The sequence below is a fragment of the Chanos chanos genome, chromosome 8, assembly GCF_902362185.1.
Source record: "Chanos chanos chromosome 8, fChaCha1.1, whole genome shotgun sequence".
Lineage (NCBI taxonomy): Eukaryota > Metazoa > Chordata > Actinopteri > Gonorynchiformes > Chanidae > Chanos > Chanos chanos.
Window position 1 is genome coordinate 28323786 of NC_044502.1, and position 18542 is coordinate 28342327.

General features: G+C 40.9%; 1 protein-coding gene across 1 annotated transcript; it reads right to left on the reverse strand.

Moving 5' to 3' along the window:
* Nucleotides 1–1595: 1595 nt before the first annotated feature.
* Nucleotides 1596–15422, reverse strand: esrra (estrogen-related receptor alpha). Its single transcript, XM_030781123.1, has 8 exons — nucleotides 15007–15422; nucleotides 11048–11169; nucleotides 7248–7634; nucleotides 6912–7028; nucleotides 6486–6599; nucleotides 6137–6304; nucleotides 5397–5666; nucleotides 1596–4472 (listed from the first exon to the last, which is right to left on the reverse strand). Exons 3-8 carry the CDS (start codon nucleotides 7627–7629, stop codon nucleotides 4219–4221), a joined length of 1305 nt encoding a protein of 434 aa, XP_030636983.1. The 5' UTR covers nucleotides 7630–7634; nucleotides 11048–11169; nucleotides 15007–15422; the 3' UTR covers nucleotides 1596–4218.
* Nucleotides 15423–18542: the final 3120 nt, after the last annotated feature.

Here is an 18542-nt window from a genome sequence, read left to right on the forward strand (position 1 = left end):
ATCAGCATCAACAGTAAGTCTTGTCATTCCTACCATTCTGCTCTTGCTCTACCCCCTTGTGGCACTTTGTGGTAATTCCTCTGAGATTGCAGAATTCTCACTCACTCACTCATTATCTAAGGCGCTTATCCGAATTAGTAAAGCTAGCCACCGCGGCAGCGTGCGCTCTTGCAGAATTCTCGTCTCTTTAAATCGTTACATTAGTGGAAAACACAGAGGATTTCTGGAATATGGAAAATTCTGAGATGTAAGAGAACGCACAAAAGAAAACTCAGAAAGGCAGACTAGAGAAAAACTTGACAAAAATATACAAACCAATGATATGCGATGGTGTGTGTTAATTTATTACAAAACTCAAAACACTAACAAGAATTGAAAGTACTTCTAGTTCTTTTGTGGTGTTTCAGTGTTTGTATGTTTCTTTCACAGTGATTTAGTAGTTGAAACAGCTATTACTGACGAACCATTTAGCTGACCAGAAAAAAACAAAACAATACACAAACATTAACATCATTAGAGTGAACCGCCACCCCCTTCCCCAGACACACACAAACAAAAAGCAATAACATCAATAATAAACATCAGCAAATTGAGTAAAAAATAGAATTTAATATTTTAAATACAATGTTTAAATAGAAATATTGATTTGTTCTGTATCATAAGTGTTATTATTACTATTGATTTCATTTTTTTTTTCAGTCTTATTATGGTTGAGGTAAGATTTACAGTATGTGACTAGAGGGAAATGTGAAACAAAGTTTTGGTAATTTCTTGTATTGCTCATTTACATAAATATACACAGATGCACTAAACAACTACCCATGTCCTTACATTAACTTGAAAATGATCCGTTAATCTGAAATCATCGCCTTATCTAATTTTGACAGACAAATGGCATATTATTATGTTTTTCATTATGACAACACTACTGTTATATTATTATTATTATCATTATAATTATTATTATTATTATAGTTATTATGAACACAAAACATTGACATTTTAACACTTGAATGCACCCAGACATTCATGATTATGTACACATTCTAGAACATCCCAATGTACCACTGAGAAATATTTCATAATGCGTACAAAAAACAAACAAACAAACAAAAAAGACCCCACATTGGTAGGTTACACAGATGAAGCTTTTTAGTGTTGTCCATTAAATTTGAATGACTGGGAATAAGATATAACAGAAAAGCAAAATCTGACACTGTTCACTCAACAAGCAGAATTAGCAAAAAACAACAAAAAAAGATGTTAGTACAAGAGCAGAGAAACAGGAACGGGTATTCAAACTAACAGTTAAATAGTCCTGCAGAGTTCAGGAGGTCAACACACCACTTGGTAGTTCATTAAACCTGCAAACGTAATTCACACCAGTACAAAGGAAAATAAAAATAATTACACACACACACACACACACAACAGATTTTGACATTAGAAAATCTTTCCCTGGCTTTCATATTTCATCCAAAGTTCAATTAGTATTTATTGACAAAGACCAAAAGTTAAAAAAAAAATTACAAAAAAGTCTCAAAAAGAAAAAAAAAAAAAGAAAAAGAAAAAAGGAAAACAAAAAAAATTCAATAAAAATTCTAATAGGTCATAACATTCTATTGAATGAATTGCTTTATTTCAGTACCAAACCTGAGGCCAAGCGGAACTACACCTGTTTAAATAAAGATCCTTACTCAAGTCATACTTAGGAACAAACAAACAAAAACGAGCTGAAAGAAAAAACGGACAGCATTTGCTAAGTAACTACAACCTGTTACACTTGTCCACTTCCTGTGGTGTTTTTCTTTCTTTCTTCTTTTTTATGTCCTGCTGCAGCTGGGGCTTATGAATGTGTACATATACAATCAGAATGACATCGCATACTTTTACTGAAGAGCAGTCTAAAGATGTGCTATGATCTCCAAGAGGTTAGCTTTCGAGGGACAGCAACATCGTTTTGGAAACGGTCCACTAGAAAACCTTACAACTCGACTTGTCTTCTTCCTTTTTAGCTCTGTGTGATTGCGATAAATACATTTTTTTAAAAAAAGAAGAAATATAGCAGGTAGAGTTGGTGGGCTCTAAATTCAGTATGACTCCCTTCAATACTAGGCAGCTGTCTGTACACAATCCACACACAGCAGTAAAACAAAACATAATAAAATAAAAATCATTAAAACAAACAAACAAAAAAAGTTAAAAGAATGGTCACAGACTAAAAGGGTTCCACATGACCCCGTATCGTGAGGCTCATGAAAATGCATTAGGTGTTGGTCTGAGCCAAAACAACAGCTCACAGTTCATAGGTTACAAAGCACAGGAACCTTTTGGTCAGACCAAACCAGTCAAGACAATTTTCCCATGTGTATCTCTGAGAAGAGGAGTAAAATCTAGCTGAAAAGAACATTAGCCCTCTCCTTCTTTTAAGAAAAACAAATCAGGTCCTGTTTGGTTTCTCAGAAAGGTTCTGATTGCTGAGGTGATTGCTGGACTTCAACCAAACGACTTCAGTTTACTTCAAACCGTCAGTCTAATTGCTCCCTTCTTCACCAATGGCCAGAAGAGAATGTTCTTTAAAAGATCTAGAGAGGATCATAAATTGTCAACAGAATCTCAGTCTCTTTTCATTTACCCAAACTGAGGCATTTTCTGGTATATTCTTTTTGAATTTGCTTATTTAAACAGCTAATTCTACCAGCACAAGGTTGAGGTTGATGTAGTTGTACCAACATCAGCTCAGACAGCACAGTCAGTTTACACATTCTCTCATTTACTCTCTCTCTCTCTCTCTCTCAACACACACACACAGACATACACACAGTGGATTGACAGTTCATGTTAAAATCAACCACTAAAGGAAAAAAAAAAGGTATATTTAACTATACACAGAAAACAAGTTCCTGATTGACAAATCACAATTTTCCCTTTTTTCTGTATTCCTGCCCTTGTAGATCCAGATATTAATTTTAATGCAACAAAGCCATCCATCAGCAGGCCAGACTCAGTTCCTTGTTGTCAATTCTTGAAGACTGTTAAAGAACACATATTACACGTTCATGGCTCTGATTACTACTATTACTATTTGTTTTTGTGAAACTACTCATATTGCTTTTCAAATATTGCATGCGATTAGATCTGTGACATGTTTCCAAGTTTCACGTGTGCCTGTATGCTGAATGGCAGCGCCGCGTCTGGCCTTAAAGTATGCGCTATTCATCGCAATTTCAGCAGGCGATTTCATTTCAGTGTCACTGCTGAAGACACCGCTCTGGCAGCTGCTTGACTTTCCCTTCATAAATCTTGCATATATCACACCACAATCAATCTATTTCACGGTTATATACAACAGCCCTCACAGGTTCTGGAGAGTTCATAAATACCGAAAAATCGCAGCTAAAGCGCATGGCTATGCCCATCTAATACTTAGCTTACCTATAGTGGAGTCCACAGGTTACTGAGCGCTACCGCTGGCCCATGGTGATTCTCTGAATGTACATGAATGTATATTTTATATGCTATATGTCTGAAATGTATCTTAAAGAAGGGGCTTTAGGGTAAAATGAATGAGTTATCCAGTAAAACAGTCACTCACGTGCTGAATTCAGTGTGGGAGGGAATGTTGTTTAGGATTGGGGCTAAGCTTCAGTCCTTGGCACATGGATTTCATACAACTATCATTGACAAAATGCCAATGAACTCTACTCTTTAACGTGACCCGAAAGAGGACCGCTGTTGGCCGCGGACGACATACTGATTTATTGAAGTAATTACTGACCCCTCAGTTTTGTGGCGTTAGATTTCACCTTCTCTTCCCTTCACCTACCAGCACAACCACAGACCTTATGAATGTTGTGAATATGCAAATCAGTCCTAAATAACATTCAGTCATATGAAATGAAATGAAACAGAGTTCGGGGGAAGGGGCTTTGTCCCAGGTTTAAAAGAGCATTACCAGAGCAAGTTCATCGAGCTGTAGGAGTAGGTCAGTTTGAATGAACTAAAGATTATCAGTCTTTTTTTCATGGCTGCATAAACAAATATGCATTTCTCTCAACAAGAGGCTTCGATAATGACGAACTACTCAAATCGACATCCCTCCGGCACCTTTGCTCTCTGTTTTTCATTTTGTTTAGTTGTTTTTTTTCCCCAAAAAATGATGACTTTAGCCATTTTTCTCTCTCCCCGTGCGTTTCACTCATCTGTCCGTTTCTTGCTCTAGGGCGAGTCCATCATTGCCTCAAGCATCTCCAGGAATAGTTTGTGCATGGGCACTCCTCCACGAGTCTTGATGCTGTAGAAGGTGGTGAGGGCTCGTCCGGCGGTCTGTCTGAGGAGAGGGAGGGTCAGGAGGAGACGGCCGGCGCGTTGGGGATCGTCAGGGCGTCGCTGGCACTCCAGCTCAAGGAGAGCCTGGTGCAGGAGGTCCCTCAACTTCTGAACTGCTTCCATATCCTCAATGTACACCGAGTCTGGAACACAGAGAGACAGAGAAAGAGAGAGAGAGAAACTGAATGATAAGAGAATGAAAACAAAGCGGATGGATGGACAGATGGGTTGAGGTTGTGCCATTGTGTTGCGTACACACACACACGCACACACACACACACAGTGGTGTGCTTGTGTAACAAAGATCAGACATGATTGGTAAACACCGTGTCCCCCCACAGCCCCCCCATCCAGAGCCATCACATGCAACTCTTTGTATTTGTATGACAAACAGCAGCCGTGGGGGCTCAGTGGAGTATGGCATTGAGTTAACTGTTTACAGTAATCAGCAGAACCACAGGCCCCTGTGAGAGCAGAGACAGGCAGGGCTGCTACTGATATAGCATCCAGCCAATCAGGGTAGTCCCTCCCCTCCAACAACATCTCCACTAAAACCCATGGTTTTAAATCCATCCATGCTCAGAGAGCAGGACAAGATCATTATGTCCAGCTCTAACTGTATCTGTTCCAGTCCTGGAAACACAGCTATGGGTGAGGATGTGACAGTGCTGGGCTGAAACTTAAGTGTGAAGAACTGCAGGTCCCCAGGGGTGGAGCTGGGAAGATACAACCCCCAAAAAACACTATAATGTGCCGTCAACGGCAACAATGTCACTGGATTACTGAAGCATTAGACTCTCCTAACCTCCCAACAGAGACTACCCAGTCATCTTTTCACGGGACAAAACTCACCATAGAGCTACAAAACATACTTTAATGTAATACTGCAGTGCCACTGTTATTCAAAAGACCTTGTTCTGCACAGAGAATGAGATGTTTATTCATCATAAAAATAAGTGACTTCATGCATACAAGCTCAAACTTAGAGAACATTTTTCAATCAGTTCTGGGGTTCACCTATAGAAAGTAAACTGAGAGTCAGGTTGTTAGCCGTGCTGACGTCTAACCTGAGTTGGTGAGGGCGATGGCCTTGAGCATGACGAACTCCTCACGGTCCAGCTGCAGCGCTCGGAAACGCCGTGCCAGCTGGCTGATGGCGGCATTGAGCTCGCTCAGGCCAGCCACGCGAGACATCTCCTCATCCAGCACAAAGTCCTCGGCAAACACCACCTCGTCTTCACACCCCAGCGAACGAAAAGCCACCCCCAACACCAGCACCTCCAGCCACACTGACTGAAGCACGGACATCTGGTCCGCCAGAGACAGTGACAAAAAGCCTGGGGATGGAGAGAGAGAGAGAAAGAGAGGGAGTTTAGATGTGACTGATAGCTGTGAGAAACCCCTGCAGGAACCTGAAGGAGCATTCTAGTGAGCTTTTGTTCAATTACAGCATTCCCAGAGTAGGCAAATAGGAGAATGACTAAAATCCACTGAGATTACAGAATATTTAGAGGGATACTGAAGAGTGTAAGATTACACATATATACTAGAGAAACAGTGATTTTTGTGTCTCAGTAGAGTCCGCTGTCACAACATTTGCAAGAAAATATAAGGAACTTTCTGTCCGTAACCTTTTCTATCACTACCTGCCTCTTAACTGGGAACAGTGGGAACGTTCAGCTATCTTAACCCATATACAACAATATCAAAACACATTCTCCAGCCAGGGAACAGTGTCTGCTTATTGGTCCCACATCATCCTCCCCGCTTGTCCCTTCTTCCCAGTTTCTCTCTCTCCCTCCCTCACCAGGGATGTGTTTGGCCCAGCCGATGATGACCACCAGTTCCCGATCGGCCAGGTCGCAGAGGGTGGTGAGTGTACGCTGGGCTGTGTCTGGCTGCAAGGGGTCAGGCATAGCAAACAACTTCTCTGGCTCCGCTACCAGCAGATGTGACACAATGATGTTGGATGAGCCTAAGAAGAGAGAGAGAGAGAGAGAAGAAGGGTGTAACATGAATTCGCAGTTACCAACCAGTGCAGCATGTGAACAGTGAGACAATAAATCAAATGCTCCAAACAAAACCGAAAGGCTAAGAGGAGCGACAGTTATTTTTTTGTTTGAAGTTAACACATTTTCACCTGTCTAGCTCCTCACCTTTTTCCCCCTCTTTCCTTAGAGGTATAGGGGCGCTCTGATAAGTGGCGTTCTCCGTCTCTGGACGTCTCTTGTACTTCTGTCTCCCTCCCCGGACCCTGTCCAAGCGAACTCCTGAGAGCAGATAAACCAAAGTGAAGGGGAGACAGGGCTAACACAAGAATGTGTTTTGGAAATACACCGTTCACTGTGCATGTTGCTGGTAGACCACATCTACTTGTGAGAGTGATTTTACAAGGGTAACTCAAACAAACAAAAAAAGTCTAGAACTGGCATGAAACATGCTGTACTACATGTAATTAATGGCCTGGCATGGTATGTTTCAGTAACAGTACGTAACTGAGCCCCGGGTATTTATAAGTATTTATTGTTATCCTCGGCCTGCTGTTCATGTCAACCCTGTTATAATAAGCCTGATCTGCTCACCCTCTTTGAGCATGCCCACTTTGAGGCACTTGGTGAAGCGGCATGCCTGGCAGGCCTTCCTACGTCTCTTGGTGATCTCACATTCGTTGGATGCAGGACAGCTGTACTCAATGTTACCTAGGACAGATATAGAGAGAGCAAAGGCAGAGGTTAGAAAACTGCTGTCAACTAAACAACCTGTCATTTGTTTGATTTACAGTTGCTAGGCTCAGAGCACAAAAAAAAGAAAGAAAGAAAAAAAAAAACGATTGACTTTACGTGTACTTTAGGGTGAATATACACACTCAAAGAAACAGACACAGACACGCACACACTCAGAGAAAGTAGTGTTCTCACCCTGGATAGTTCTTTTGAAGAAAGCCTTGCATGCTTCACATGAAGCCACTCCATAGTGGTAACCAGAGGCCACATCTCCACACACCAGGCACAGCCTCTTGGGCAGCGTGCTGAGGGCATACTTGCACCGTCCACTCCCACTGCCTGTGGAGCCTTCCTCTGCCCCATCTCCACCTTCATCTTTAAAGTGGCAGCGCAGGGCGGGCGTGTACAGGGGTGGGGAGTAGCGCCCAGCGCCATCCCCCCTGGTCCCACCTCCGCCGCTTTGGGAGGAATCCGAGGAAGCTCCCCCTGGACTGGCCCGTCCGCCTCCGCCGCCGCCCTCCGGGCTGCTGGGTTCGGCCTTTATGTAGACATCAGATCGACGCTCCCTAGAGGACATTTTGCCTGCAGAGAGAGAGAGAGAGAGGAGAGAATAAGGAAGGACATGGCATCTGGCATCTACACTGAGCCTCACACAGCCAATTCTGATTATAATCACCATCTCAATGACATGAGCCAATGACAATGGATAAAGGGGACATCATTATGTGACAACATGTACTGAGCTTCAATTAATAACTCCTGACAGGTTCAGGCCCTAATGTCCTTGGTTTACCCGCTCATTCTTTAGAGAGAAGCCTGTGACGCAGCCTGGAGGTCAACAAGGACAGTCAGTATATATGAGTGAAACTATTAGATTTTTTCCCCTCCCAACAATTCATTGTGTTGTTCAAAAAAAAACATAGTTCTGGATGACTTGGCATTTATTTGTAAGGATATCTGATTGTCCATGTCCATGTCAGACTGCATAATGAAACACTTCACAAAATCTGACCCTGTCGGATGTCTGCAGTAGGCCTGGAGCAAAGAAAAAAAAAACGTAATTTATGTAAACAAAACAAAACAAAACAAAATCTGTGGAGTTGCTTGTGGGTACCTTTGCCTTTTGTGGACACGAGGCAATGTCTTGTCCTTTCTGTCATTTTATTTTTAAAAATAAATAAGTAAGATATGAAACTGACATGCTTAAAGATTTTGGGACTTGATCAAATACTGAAATAGCCTGTGTGTGAGATGTCACATTGCAATAGACACAAGTGAACCCGCAATTCAGGCCGAAGGTATACACCCACAGCAGATTAGGGTCATTAATCCCCAGGAGAGAATTTCCAATCCCTTAATTATACCACCGTGTTACTGCATAAGACCTCTCCGTAGTCCAGGAAACACCGCTAGAGACATACAGTAACTCATGGTCCACAACGCAAAAAACTGCTGATTTAACCTATTCAAGTAGTTCAGCAAAGCCATTACAACACGAGACAGCGTTGCACAAGAGATGCAACACGCACGAGGAAGCTGAACCACTGAGTTCGTCCGCCAAGTTCAATACGCTATCGACTGCGGACGACGATGAGGAAATTCCAAAATTATTAAACGCGTGATTAAACTTTCAATTTCAGGCTGTCGTTCGTGAGTGGTTCCGACTGGAGCCTTTGCCTTACTAGTGTAACAACTCAGCTCTGTGTGTTAAAAGAGACGTTACAACCTCTCTGGACAAACAGTACTGACAACATAGGCCACACAGTTCTTTTCCCTGGTTCACAAGATTAGGTGAGGTATAACTGTCAGGACAGATGTCTTGGCGGAGGCTGGACAGTTAAGTGGGCACGAACATTGACAGGGTCAGCACTGGAAAAGGAACGAACGGCTGAGACCACAGTTAACGTGTCCCCTCTATAAATATCTCACAAACACAGCTCGGCACTTCAGAACTATGTGAGCTGATAACAGTCAACTATTACTGTACGTATTTCACTCATGTTGCAATTCTGTCGCACAACTGACTGTTGAACATCCAGTTTTAAAGAAGAAATTAACAACAGGTGTCGATTTGATGTAGCCTGATGAACAACAACAACAAAAAGATTCTGGCAGTATTTCTGTGCGACTCTGTTCTTGTGTCCAGTGAAGTGTTGAAATACCGGCTACCGTACAGTGTGTTACTATGGACAAATGCCTCGAATGTGTTCTACACACTCTGCCCTACAAACTGTCCCACTCCTTATGTAACATGTGAACTTTGCCATTCCACTCTCTCTGAAGTCTCAGAACGATGCCTTGTCTAGCCGTAACAGAAGCACAACAATGAGCCGAAGACAGACGGAAAGAAAGAGGATCTGTGAGAATAAATAATTTCTGGTAATGTCTTCAAGTATCAAGAGGGTGCTGAAACAATTTTATCCATCATAATATTTGGGGTGTCTCATTTTATATTCCAACCTTTGACCTACCGAAACTAATATAAACAGTGTTTAGGAAAGTCGTTGCCATTAATATCAATTTTGTCTGCCGAAACGAAACTTTGCTTTGTTTGAGTTTGGGTTTTTTTTTATTACCCCGTCAGTTGAGCCGTAGATGACACGCCAGCAAGAGACACTGCATAACTCGAGTACAGATGTGCATAGACACAGCGTGACTCTGGTGTCAGTGAGCAACAGGGTTAACTGGAGCAAACTGCAGCAACACACGTGACTCACCAGCATTGCTAAGCTGCGACGGGGCAGAAATCGACCACAATTTTGCGTCTCACCCGTAACAACAGACACTGTGTACTAACTCTAGCTGAAATGAAGGTGGTGTCTGCAAACTAGTTACACAAATAAATGTAACCGATAAACTGAAATTAACGCGACCATTACGGCAATATCGAAGTGCTGAGTATACCCCATTCAGACACTGTCCGACACTTAGCTGCAAGACCCTGTAACCGGCTAGCTGGTTAGCTAAAGTAACCGTCACCGCTCTCATCACTAGTAGTTATTTGATGTAACTAACCTTACCCAAATTAACAGACCAAAGTTTCTTAATATTAGCATGTTTGACTGTTGCTAGCGTAACTTACCTCCACCTCCCTCAGGGTCGACAAACTATACAGAAGTCTTCAGTCAAATCGTTTTCAAGTCTCGTGATTAAATGTCGCTTCAGTCTGATCGACGCAAAACAAATTCGGGAACAGTAATGGTGAAAAAAGAACAGATGTAATTCACGTTTCCAGGGCAAAAACGGTTAATGTTGGCTACCTTCATTTTTTTTTCATTCATTCTCACACGTTTACTCCAAAAACGTGTCGATTGTCATTGGTAGTTGCCGAGAGGGCGGAGAGAAGAAGAGGTTATGTTACGGAAACTGACTTGATTTTTGTTGACTGTGTTGTACGCATAATTAAGGAATGGGGTTGGAATAATTTAAATATCTGTTGCAAAAGCAGGAGTTGAAACAGCCTGTACAGTAAACCTGATTATGGGGGGTAGGGAATGAGGCTAGATAAGCCGCTGTGCATACAAACACCAACTTGAATTCTTGTAACGGACATTTCTTTTTCAATAGTGCTACCTTTCTCTGATTTAAAAAAAACAACAGAAAAAAAGGGACGAGCAGAACAATACTTGCCACTAACAGTTTCTTAACCTAAAGAATCAGACAACTTTTCTACGGCGAATCGTAGCCTCCGGTTTACTAATAAGATTCTGTCTGCTAAATAGCATCTTTTGAGTATGGGTGAAAATTTACATGATTTACCCACCTCCGTTCCGTTTTTGGTTATCGGCGGAGAATACCCACAAAGTATCAAAATCCTCTAAATTTAACCAAATCAACCCGAAAACATCTTACATCTTATATAGGTCTTAATTACTATATTCAATTAAAAGCAGAGAGGCTGTCCTCTTCAACGGGATGACACTCAAAAGTAATCACAGATGAAAGCAGAGACATTGGAGAAGAGTCAATGGGAAATTAATCTGAGAGATTTGTACCTGTATGCTTCAGAGCCGTTTTCCTTTCAAGGTTTTCTTGTGCTGAAAATCCACTCTTTCCTCTCTCTTTTGGCTACAGATGTGTGTGACTGATGGTTATATCACTGTAGTCATCGGAAGCCCTGGAAAAGAGCACCAGAATTTGGAATACTTACATTTTACTTTTCTTGGACAGTTAAGACACGTCATATAAATGCAATTATAACTAATAAAACCTGTGGTTTGAATAAAATTTAAACTGAAAATACATACATAAAAGATAATCATCACTCAAATTGGGAATATTATGAAGAGACAAGTTAATTTCAGTGTGACAAAGCACCAGCTTCTGCTAGAGATTCCAGTTGAGCCAGACTGACAAATAATGGAAAAAGTCCTTTTGATGTTGCTTTATTTTTATAAACATTCACTCCTTCGGATTTTGTTTTGGTGTTACTTCCCAGACATCTTAGTACTTGCTTTCATTTTGGTGTAATTAATAAAAAGACGTCAGTTGTAATTCACTATATTCAGAGTGAGGCAACAGGACCCTCCAGAAAGCTAACTCTTCTGAAAACAAAACAACCATGCTAACTGCAGTAATCGTCTATCCAGTGTAGGTCATATGTTCTGAGCCTGCAAAGCTGTTAAAAATATTTGCAAAGTAGTCCATTAACACATGCCTACAGTAAGCAAGACCAGGACAGGAACTATCAAAACACACACACACACACAAAAGTAACTAAATGCTTTTGATCTAAATCATCACAGTGCTTGATTCTGTTTTAATAGGTTCATTTTTTACACAGAGAAACAGCAAAACCACGTCACCAGAACAAATTTCTTGTCTGTCTGTTATATCTTCTCTGATCGTTGCGTCAGTACTTCAGTATACTTTATGGCAGATAATACTAAGGACAATAATATTCATTTGTCTTTCTCAGACATACGGTTGTTCATATTGTCGACCACAGTCCTTGCAATTTTCATAGGGACACGCACTAACACTAACACACTCGGTTATTGCATACAACCCACTCCCCCTCCCCCTCACTCCCTCTGACACATTCCAAAGGTCAAAGTCACAGGAGGGCTTGAAGGACACAGTCACCACAATCGCTTTCTCTATCAGACCGGTCATACACTGGGAAAAACATGGCATGTGTTGGGTGATAATTTACTAGGTTTGAAGGGGAAAGGGGTTAGCGAAAGGTAAAACAAAAGAAGAAAGAAGGCAGCCTTAAACAGAAATGTAAACAACTTTTAAATATGTCTCTTTATTCAAAATGTAATCTATTAATTTATTCATTATTAGTGTAATTTATTAAGTTTTCACTATTACCCTTGTGAGGTGCTAAAAGAAAAATGAGAACTGTTTTTCAATGTCAATTCAGACATCTGTTTTACTCACTCAGCACTTTCTCAGAGGGCATATGAAGGTGAAACTTTACAAAGTGTCTGCTTAAAGAGAAGCAAGGCAGGCCACTGAAACAGTGAATCAGCCTGTTTTATGTCCAAATCAGATCAGAATCTTCAAAGTCAATTTAGAACACCAGCAACATTGATCAAACAAGTCACTGATGTTGGGCAAAATGGTTATCAACCTTAATTGAGAAATAATTCATAAAAGTGTGCTTAGAATAACTTAAAAGTGACAGTGTGACAAAGTGAAAAATGGTGTATATTAACATACAGAGGGGTCAAGTGATACTTGACAATGCATGTAATGTTACATCTTGTCAGTTACACTTAAAAGCAGCCACTTTCATTAGTCTTGATTACATATATCCTGCTCGACCAAAATGGGGTTTGGTACGGCATAAAGATTGATGCCCGTTTCAATACAGGACAACTAAACATTATTCCAGCACTTAACAGCATCTCTTCGTATCAGTTAATAGATATATTTTTTATATACTGTGAATGAGAGTAATTGTGGAAAATGTAAAATGGGTAACATTAAAAAGAACTGGTCATGCTGACTCCTACTGCAACACAGGTAAAACCACTCTGGACTTTTACACAACGTTTACTCACACTGTGAGATTTTTGTTTGTTCTCATTTCATGTAAAGTATGTTTGTACTAAAAACATGATGACCTAGGTGTAACCCCTGTGTAATTGGCGAAGTAAATTCCTAAAACCCATGGATGTTTATCAGCTTTATTGCGAATTATCTTGACAATTAGCACATTAAACAGGAGAGCTGTAGACTCAACAAATGACAAAGTCTTCCTTCTTTTGTTGTCTCAGACAGACGCCTTTCATTAATCTTGTGTCTCTCTATGCACTGTCGCTATAAATGGATTGACAAGGAGTGATTCACAAATCAATTGAGGCTCTTCAGTTTTCTACATTGTTAAAACAGTGCCGCTGGCTTAATACAAAAGAAACTAACGACAAGATACTGTCATTGTTTAAAAGGTGAGAGACATTCATTGATTCAGTACACTGATTAATGCCACACTCCCTTCATACATGGCACAATGCCTTATGTGTCCCTGATGTGGTTTGTATGGTTGCGGTTTGTACATGTGAAAGCCAGAATTGAGAGTAGTGTTAAGTGGTACAGGATGGTAAGACTGTTGGTCACATCTGTTTCTGGTGCTTTTTTCATGAGTAAATCTCTGCAGAAAAGAAGTATATCAAGTAAAGATGAGGCTAAGCGATAAACCAATAAGGTCCAGTGCTGCTGAATGAGTACATCTGATTGACAACTAAGAACTTTGGGAGAAATAAAGTCAACTAGACAAGGCTTGAGCTGCTGCATAGACAAGAGCAGACCTTAAAAGGTGACCTTGTTCTCTGAGCCTTGACCAGTCAAAGGTTAATTGTAATAATGGATTACGGCTTCTTAAGAACAGGGATTCCCAGTTTCTGTCCCAGAGGGGGTGTGCTTGCTGGAGTGGGTGGGAGGGCAGGATACAAAAGTATGTAGACATATGACATAAAACACTACCACATGGGAAACTTCAACACGACGCTGGAAAAAATAATTTCACTTCACATTTTAAAACACCGCTCAACACATACCAGGGATTGTTAATTGGTTGAGAAATCAGAAAAGTCTCGACATTTTATAAAACTGGAATTCAACATGGGATAAAATTATCTGGGTTTCTTATCAAGCTGAGGTTTAAGGGGGAGCGTTTAAGCCTGTTTGAACAGTCAGCAAGAACACACGCGGACAAAAGGTGAAAGGCACCGTCCAAAAAGGCTCGGTAGAAAAACAGCTAGTTTAAAAAAGAACCAATATCATTACGTCAGTAACTACGTCGCCAAAGCGCCTTGAATACATGGATGCCAATCACTCCTAGTTGTGCACACTGCCGTCTGAGGGAGTTTATTTTCGGACAACAACGGAAAGCTCCCCTGGCAAATGCGACATAAAGTGGAAGTAGTGGAGGTAGCCGGAGGGAAAAAAAGTCAGTCACTGACACTGTACAGCGTGCAATCTGATCAAGGTCAGACATCAGAAAAACTGTCACAACGGACTTTAGTCACTCAGAATGTGGGCAGAGTTTGAGGGTTTGTTGTAATAAGAGCACAGAGTAAGAATGAGCACGGGACAGGAACGGTGTAACACATATTACCTCAACTATGTGCAGAATCTTAATTATTAGTGACAGGTTACCGTGTTTCCTTTCCGAAATACTACAGAGGCAATTAGTCTAAACATTTTCCCTATGTTTTATTTTATTTTTTATCTTATCGTACGAACTGATCCTCAATCCCCATATTGTAGGTAAAATTAAACAACGTAATTAACAGGTAATAAACTGCAAATGTCACCAGAAACGCTTACTATCATACCTGTAGTTGTGCGATTAATAACAAATGTTCTTGGAGTATTAGGCTAACCTGGTCACGCTTACACAATAAGCAGTAGCTTGCTTGTCGTCTAATAAGTAATGTTTAAACACGTGAAACGCGAAGCCCTTGAAACAATGTGTTACAACTGAAATGCATCTGTTACTTACCAGTATGTGTGATAACATTGCTAGAGACAGACGCCTCGAACCAATGGTGGAGCAACTGTTATCAGTGTAACTCCATTATAGACAAGAGTCAGTAGATCCGATTTACACCACCGTGCAACAATGATCACCGGTAGTAAACCAATTCTATTAAAAATAACATTAGTACAGTGGGTTGCCCGTTTGATGAACTACTGTCGGCTACCCGGGTAATTTGCGCAAGTTTACTATAATCCGAGGCTTCAGTGAAAACGAGACACAATATCAACTGAATTCGTCGAGACCGCTGTATGTCTCGAGTGACTGCAGGACAGGAAGAATGGTCAACGCAGCAGGGGTAGTTTTAATCCATAGTCTATGCTCGATCCTAGGCTCTCCTTAGTAGCTCTTCGTTCGGTTCCTGTTGCCACTGGCAGCTAGGTTCTCGTCTTCCGCTGATACAACCGAGCTCTTAGTTACGTATATCCCTTGTTCTTTCTCCTCCCTCTCTCCTTTTGCGTATGCTGTTTCTCCGTTACGTCCGCGCCCCCTTCCAATCCCGTTTTCTCGCACCGGCGTCATCAGCGTTGCAACAATGAAGAAAAATTGACCTACTGTAATGTAATGTCTGTCTGACTCGTGAGTCAGTCTTGTTATATCTGTCGCAGTCCTTTATTTAAACTGCTTATGACCGACCGTGTTCTATTTTAAGGTTAAATCAGATGAAAAAACGAGGGTAAAATGGCAAACCGGTTACTGTAATGAGCAATATGCCGTCATATATATTAACACGAAGAAAAACCGTTTACACAAAATGTCCTCCCAGTTATTCCGAAAAATTCAAACTGGGCATGTGTTTGTGTCTAAATTCAATTTGTTGTTTTAAGCTGTGCAAAATTAAAAGATTTTTTTCTAGTCAAACGCGTTAACCTATTTAGGGGTGTATGGGGATGCGTAGTTATATGAGTTATATGGTCATAAAATTTAGATTTCGTCTTATATGCGGCATAGTTAAACCGCACACAATTTGAAGAAACACGTCAATTTTTGCAATCTAATTATATGAGCATAACGGACGATCACTGGAATACCGTTTGGTGCAGCAGGCTATGGCTGTGCTATACAATCGATGCAATTTAAACTTTAATTAACCTAACGTACAATGAGCATATACTTTGCCTTTTTTAGTATTGCATAGTCTGTTTCGTACAAATATGTTTAATCTAAGAAGATGGTTGTGATGCAGCAAAGTCCATCGGCTTCACTGAAGCAATAGACACCACAGTAAATCACACATCGCTTTAGATGGCATGGAAAATGTTTGCAGCGCGCTCAGTCGGTTCGGTCTTGTGACAGTGACCCAACTCTGTGCTCGAGGCCACCCCTAGTCAGCTGGTTCATGGAACAGATTTGGGCGTCAGGCCAACGGCGCGGGCTTCCGAGAGTGACTGCAGCGAGGGAGACAGAGAGGGGGGTAGAGAGAGAGAGAGAGCAGAACTCTCCAGTGCTCATAGTAACCTGACCACGGCAACTGGCAAAAAGAAAGGAAGAGGAGTGTGTCTCAAGCTCGTGCATTGCTGTAACGGAAAAAGTCCGTCCCGTGTCGGAAAAATCTGACAGCATTTGATGTTGAAAACGTTGTTACGGTTAGAACAGCATGTTCATAATGTTTTACGCGGATTATATGGGCAAATCTCTAAATATTTACATGTATATTTGAACGCAGCAAATAAGCAAAAGACATAGTAACATCATATGATTTGTGTTTGTCGGTGTTTGAAAAGAAGATTGGTTGTCTTAAAAAGACAAATGGCGATGAAAAGGGATGAGGGGGGAGCTTGTGTTCATTCTGTCATTGAAAATCTACCAGCGACCTTGAATTCAAGGTCATTCTCGACACCGCATATAGCTGAATTTCAATTGAGCTGCATACTGCATTCATTCACCACTGTGAAACTTGCGGTCGTCCCTACCTTAAGAAAAGGACATTTTCATTTTCATTTTACATCTTTATTTTCTGAACACATTTTAGTTTAGTTCAGATTGCAGACCATTTTTGACTTGTGGAGGAGAGAGGGGCGTGTGCTGATGGTGGCTTTAGTGTGAATGTGTTTTATGGCTGTGGACTGCCAGAAAAGGTCATGCAACGATGTTCTGAAATGCTGACAAGGGGTCACGACCCCTAGACAGGTGTGAACAACCACACAAACACTAATAGCAACTCCAAATACCAGCAGGAAGTAATTTCATGGCTTTTGATATGGGCTATAGGAGACAACCTCAGGAATTTATTTCTCTCTCTTTATTGCAAACACTCTCTATCTCTCTCTCTCTCTCTCTCTCTCTCTCACACACACACACACACATAGTCTTGTCTCAGGTATGGTGCCTGGCAGATTTTTAATTAATCTCTTAGTCAAATGGAGTACATGGCTTGACTCTTAACAAAGTGAACAAAATAAGTTCTATTCAGTAAGTCTCTGCAGTGGGGGTTTTGCCTAAATGAGCAAGGAATTGGACACCCTGCTTTGTACCCAGACAAGTCCAGAGCACCTCCATCCCTGATTCATTCACTAGAAGCTGAGGCCAAAATGAATATATTAATATGTATATTAAAGGGGAATAATGAAAAGCATTATGAAAAAAAATAAACAACACTGGGGTCCACAACCTGATTTTTGGCACTTGTTCTAGGACATTGAGGTGAAATACAATCTGCAACAAAGCCCAGAATCTCAATAATAATTTTGAAAAAAGCAAAGATAAAGTGATTATGATATTGATTCGACAGCAATTTATGTAAATATGTATGTTTGTAAAATTCAGTAACTGAGCTCAAGCAAAAGTTGACATGTTCCTCATGACGAGAGGCAGAATTAGGCTATTTTGTATTTGTGAATGTATGCATGTCTTGATTAAACGTGCCATTCCCTCACCCGTTGTCATGCCTAAACATATTTTACACACCTTTCTAATTTGGGATTACTTGTTTCGCCCAGGAAAATGTAATGACGGAGGTGCTGTGTCGCCCTCTACTGGCAACTTCTAGAGCAGATCGTGTGAGTCTTGCAAGCACTGACGTCCTCATAGTGAGTGTCCTCGAACGCAAGGTCATACATTTCCTTGTGCGTGAATTCCAGACAGCTCATGCAGTTGTACAAGGAGGAACACAGTAATGACAGCTACCCACCTACCCTTCCCCAACGGCGATGAAGGAACAGTCTGGAGACAGAATTATGAGACAATCGTTCATTTTTGCTCTATTTCAAAGAGTGTGTGCTCTCCTTTGGAACATTCATTATGAAATAATATGAAATCAAGCTGAAAAAAATAATTGCTCCTTACCAGGCACTTCTGTTTTTTTTTTCTTTTTCTTTTTTTCTTTTTTTTTTTAAATCATGTTTCAAAGAGGTACAAGAGTAGCAGACATAAAAATGTTATTTCAAATAAGGCAAAATGTAATCTCTTTAATTAAAATTCTGCTGTCCTGATGTTTCTCACCTTCTAGTCCACATTGGTTAGCCTGATTTCTTTTACTATAGGTCTGACAGTAGAAAGGT

Excerpts from the sequence above, each read along its gene's own strand:
- esrra (XM_030781123.1), bottom strand. The coding sequence starts at position 7,629 with ATGTCCTCTAGGGAGCGTCGATCTGATGTCTACATAAAGGCCGAACCC. Across the intron at positions 7,029-7,247 it reads CTTCAAAAGAACTATCCAGG|GTAACATTGAGTACAGCTGT; the intron begins GTGAGAACACTA and ends TATCTGTCCTAG. Across the intron at positions 5,667-6,136 it reads CTGGGCCAAACACATCCCTG|GCTTTTTGTCACTGTCTCTG; the intron begins GTGAGGGAGGGA and ends CTCCATCCCCAG.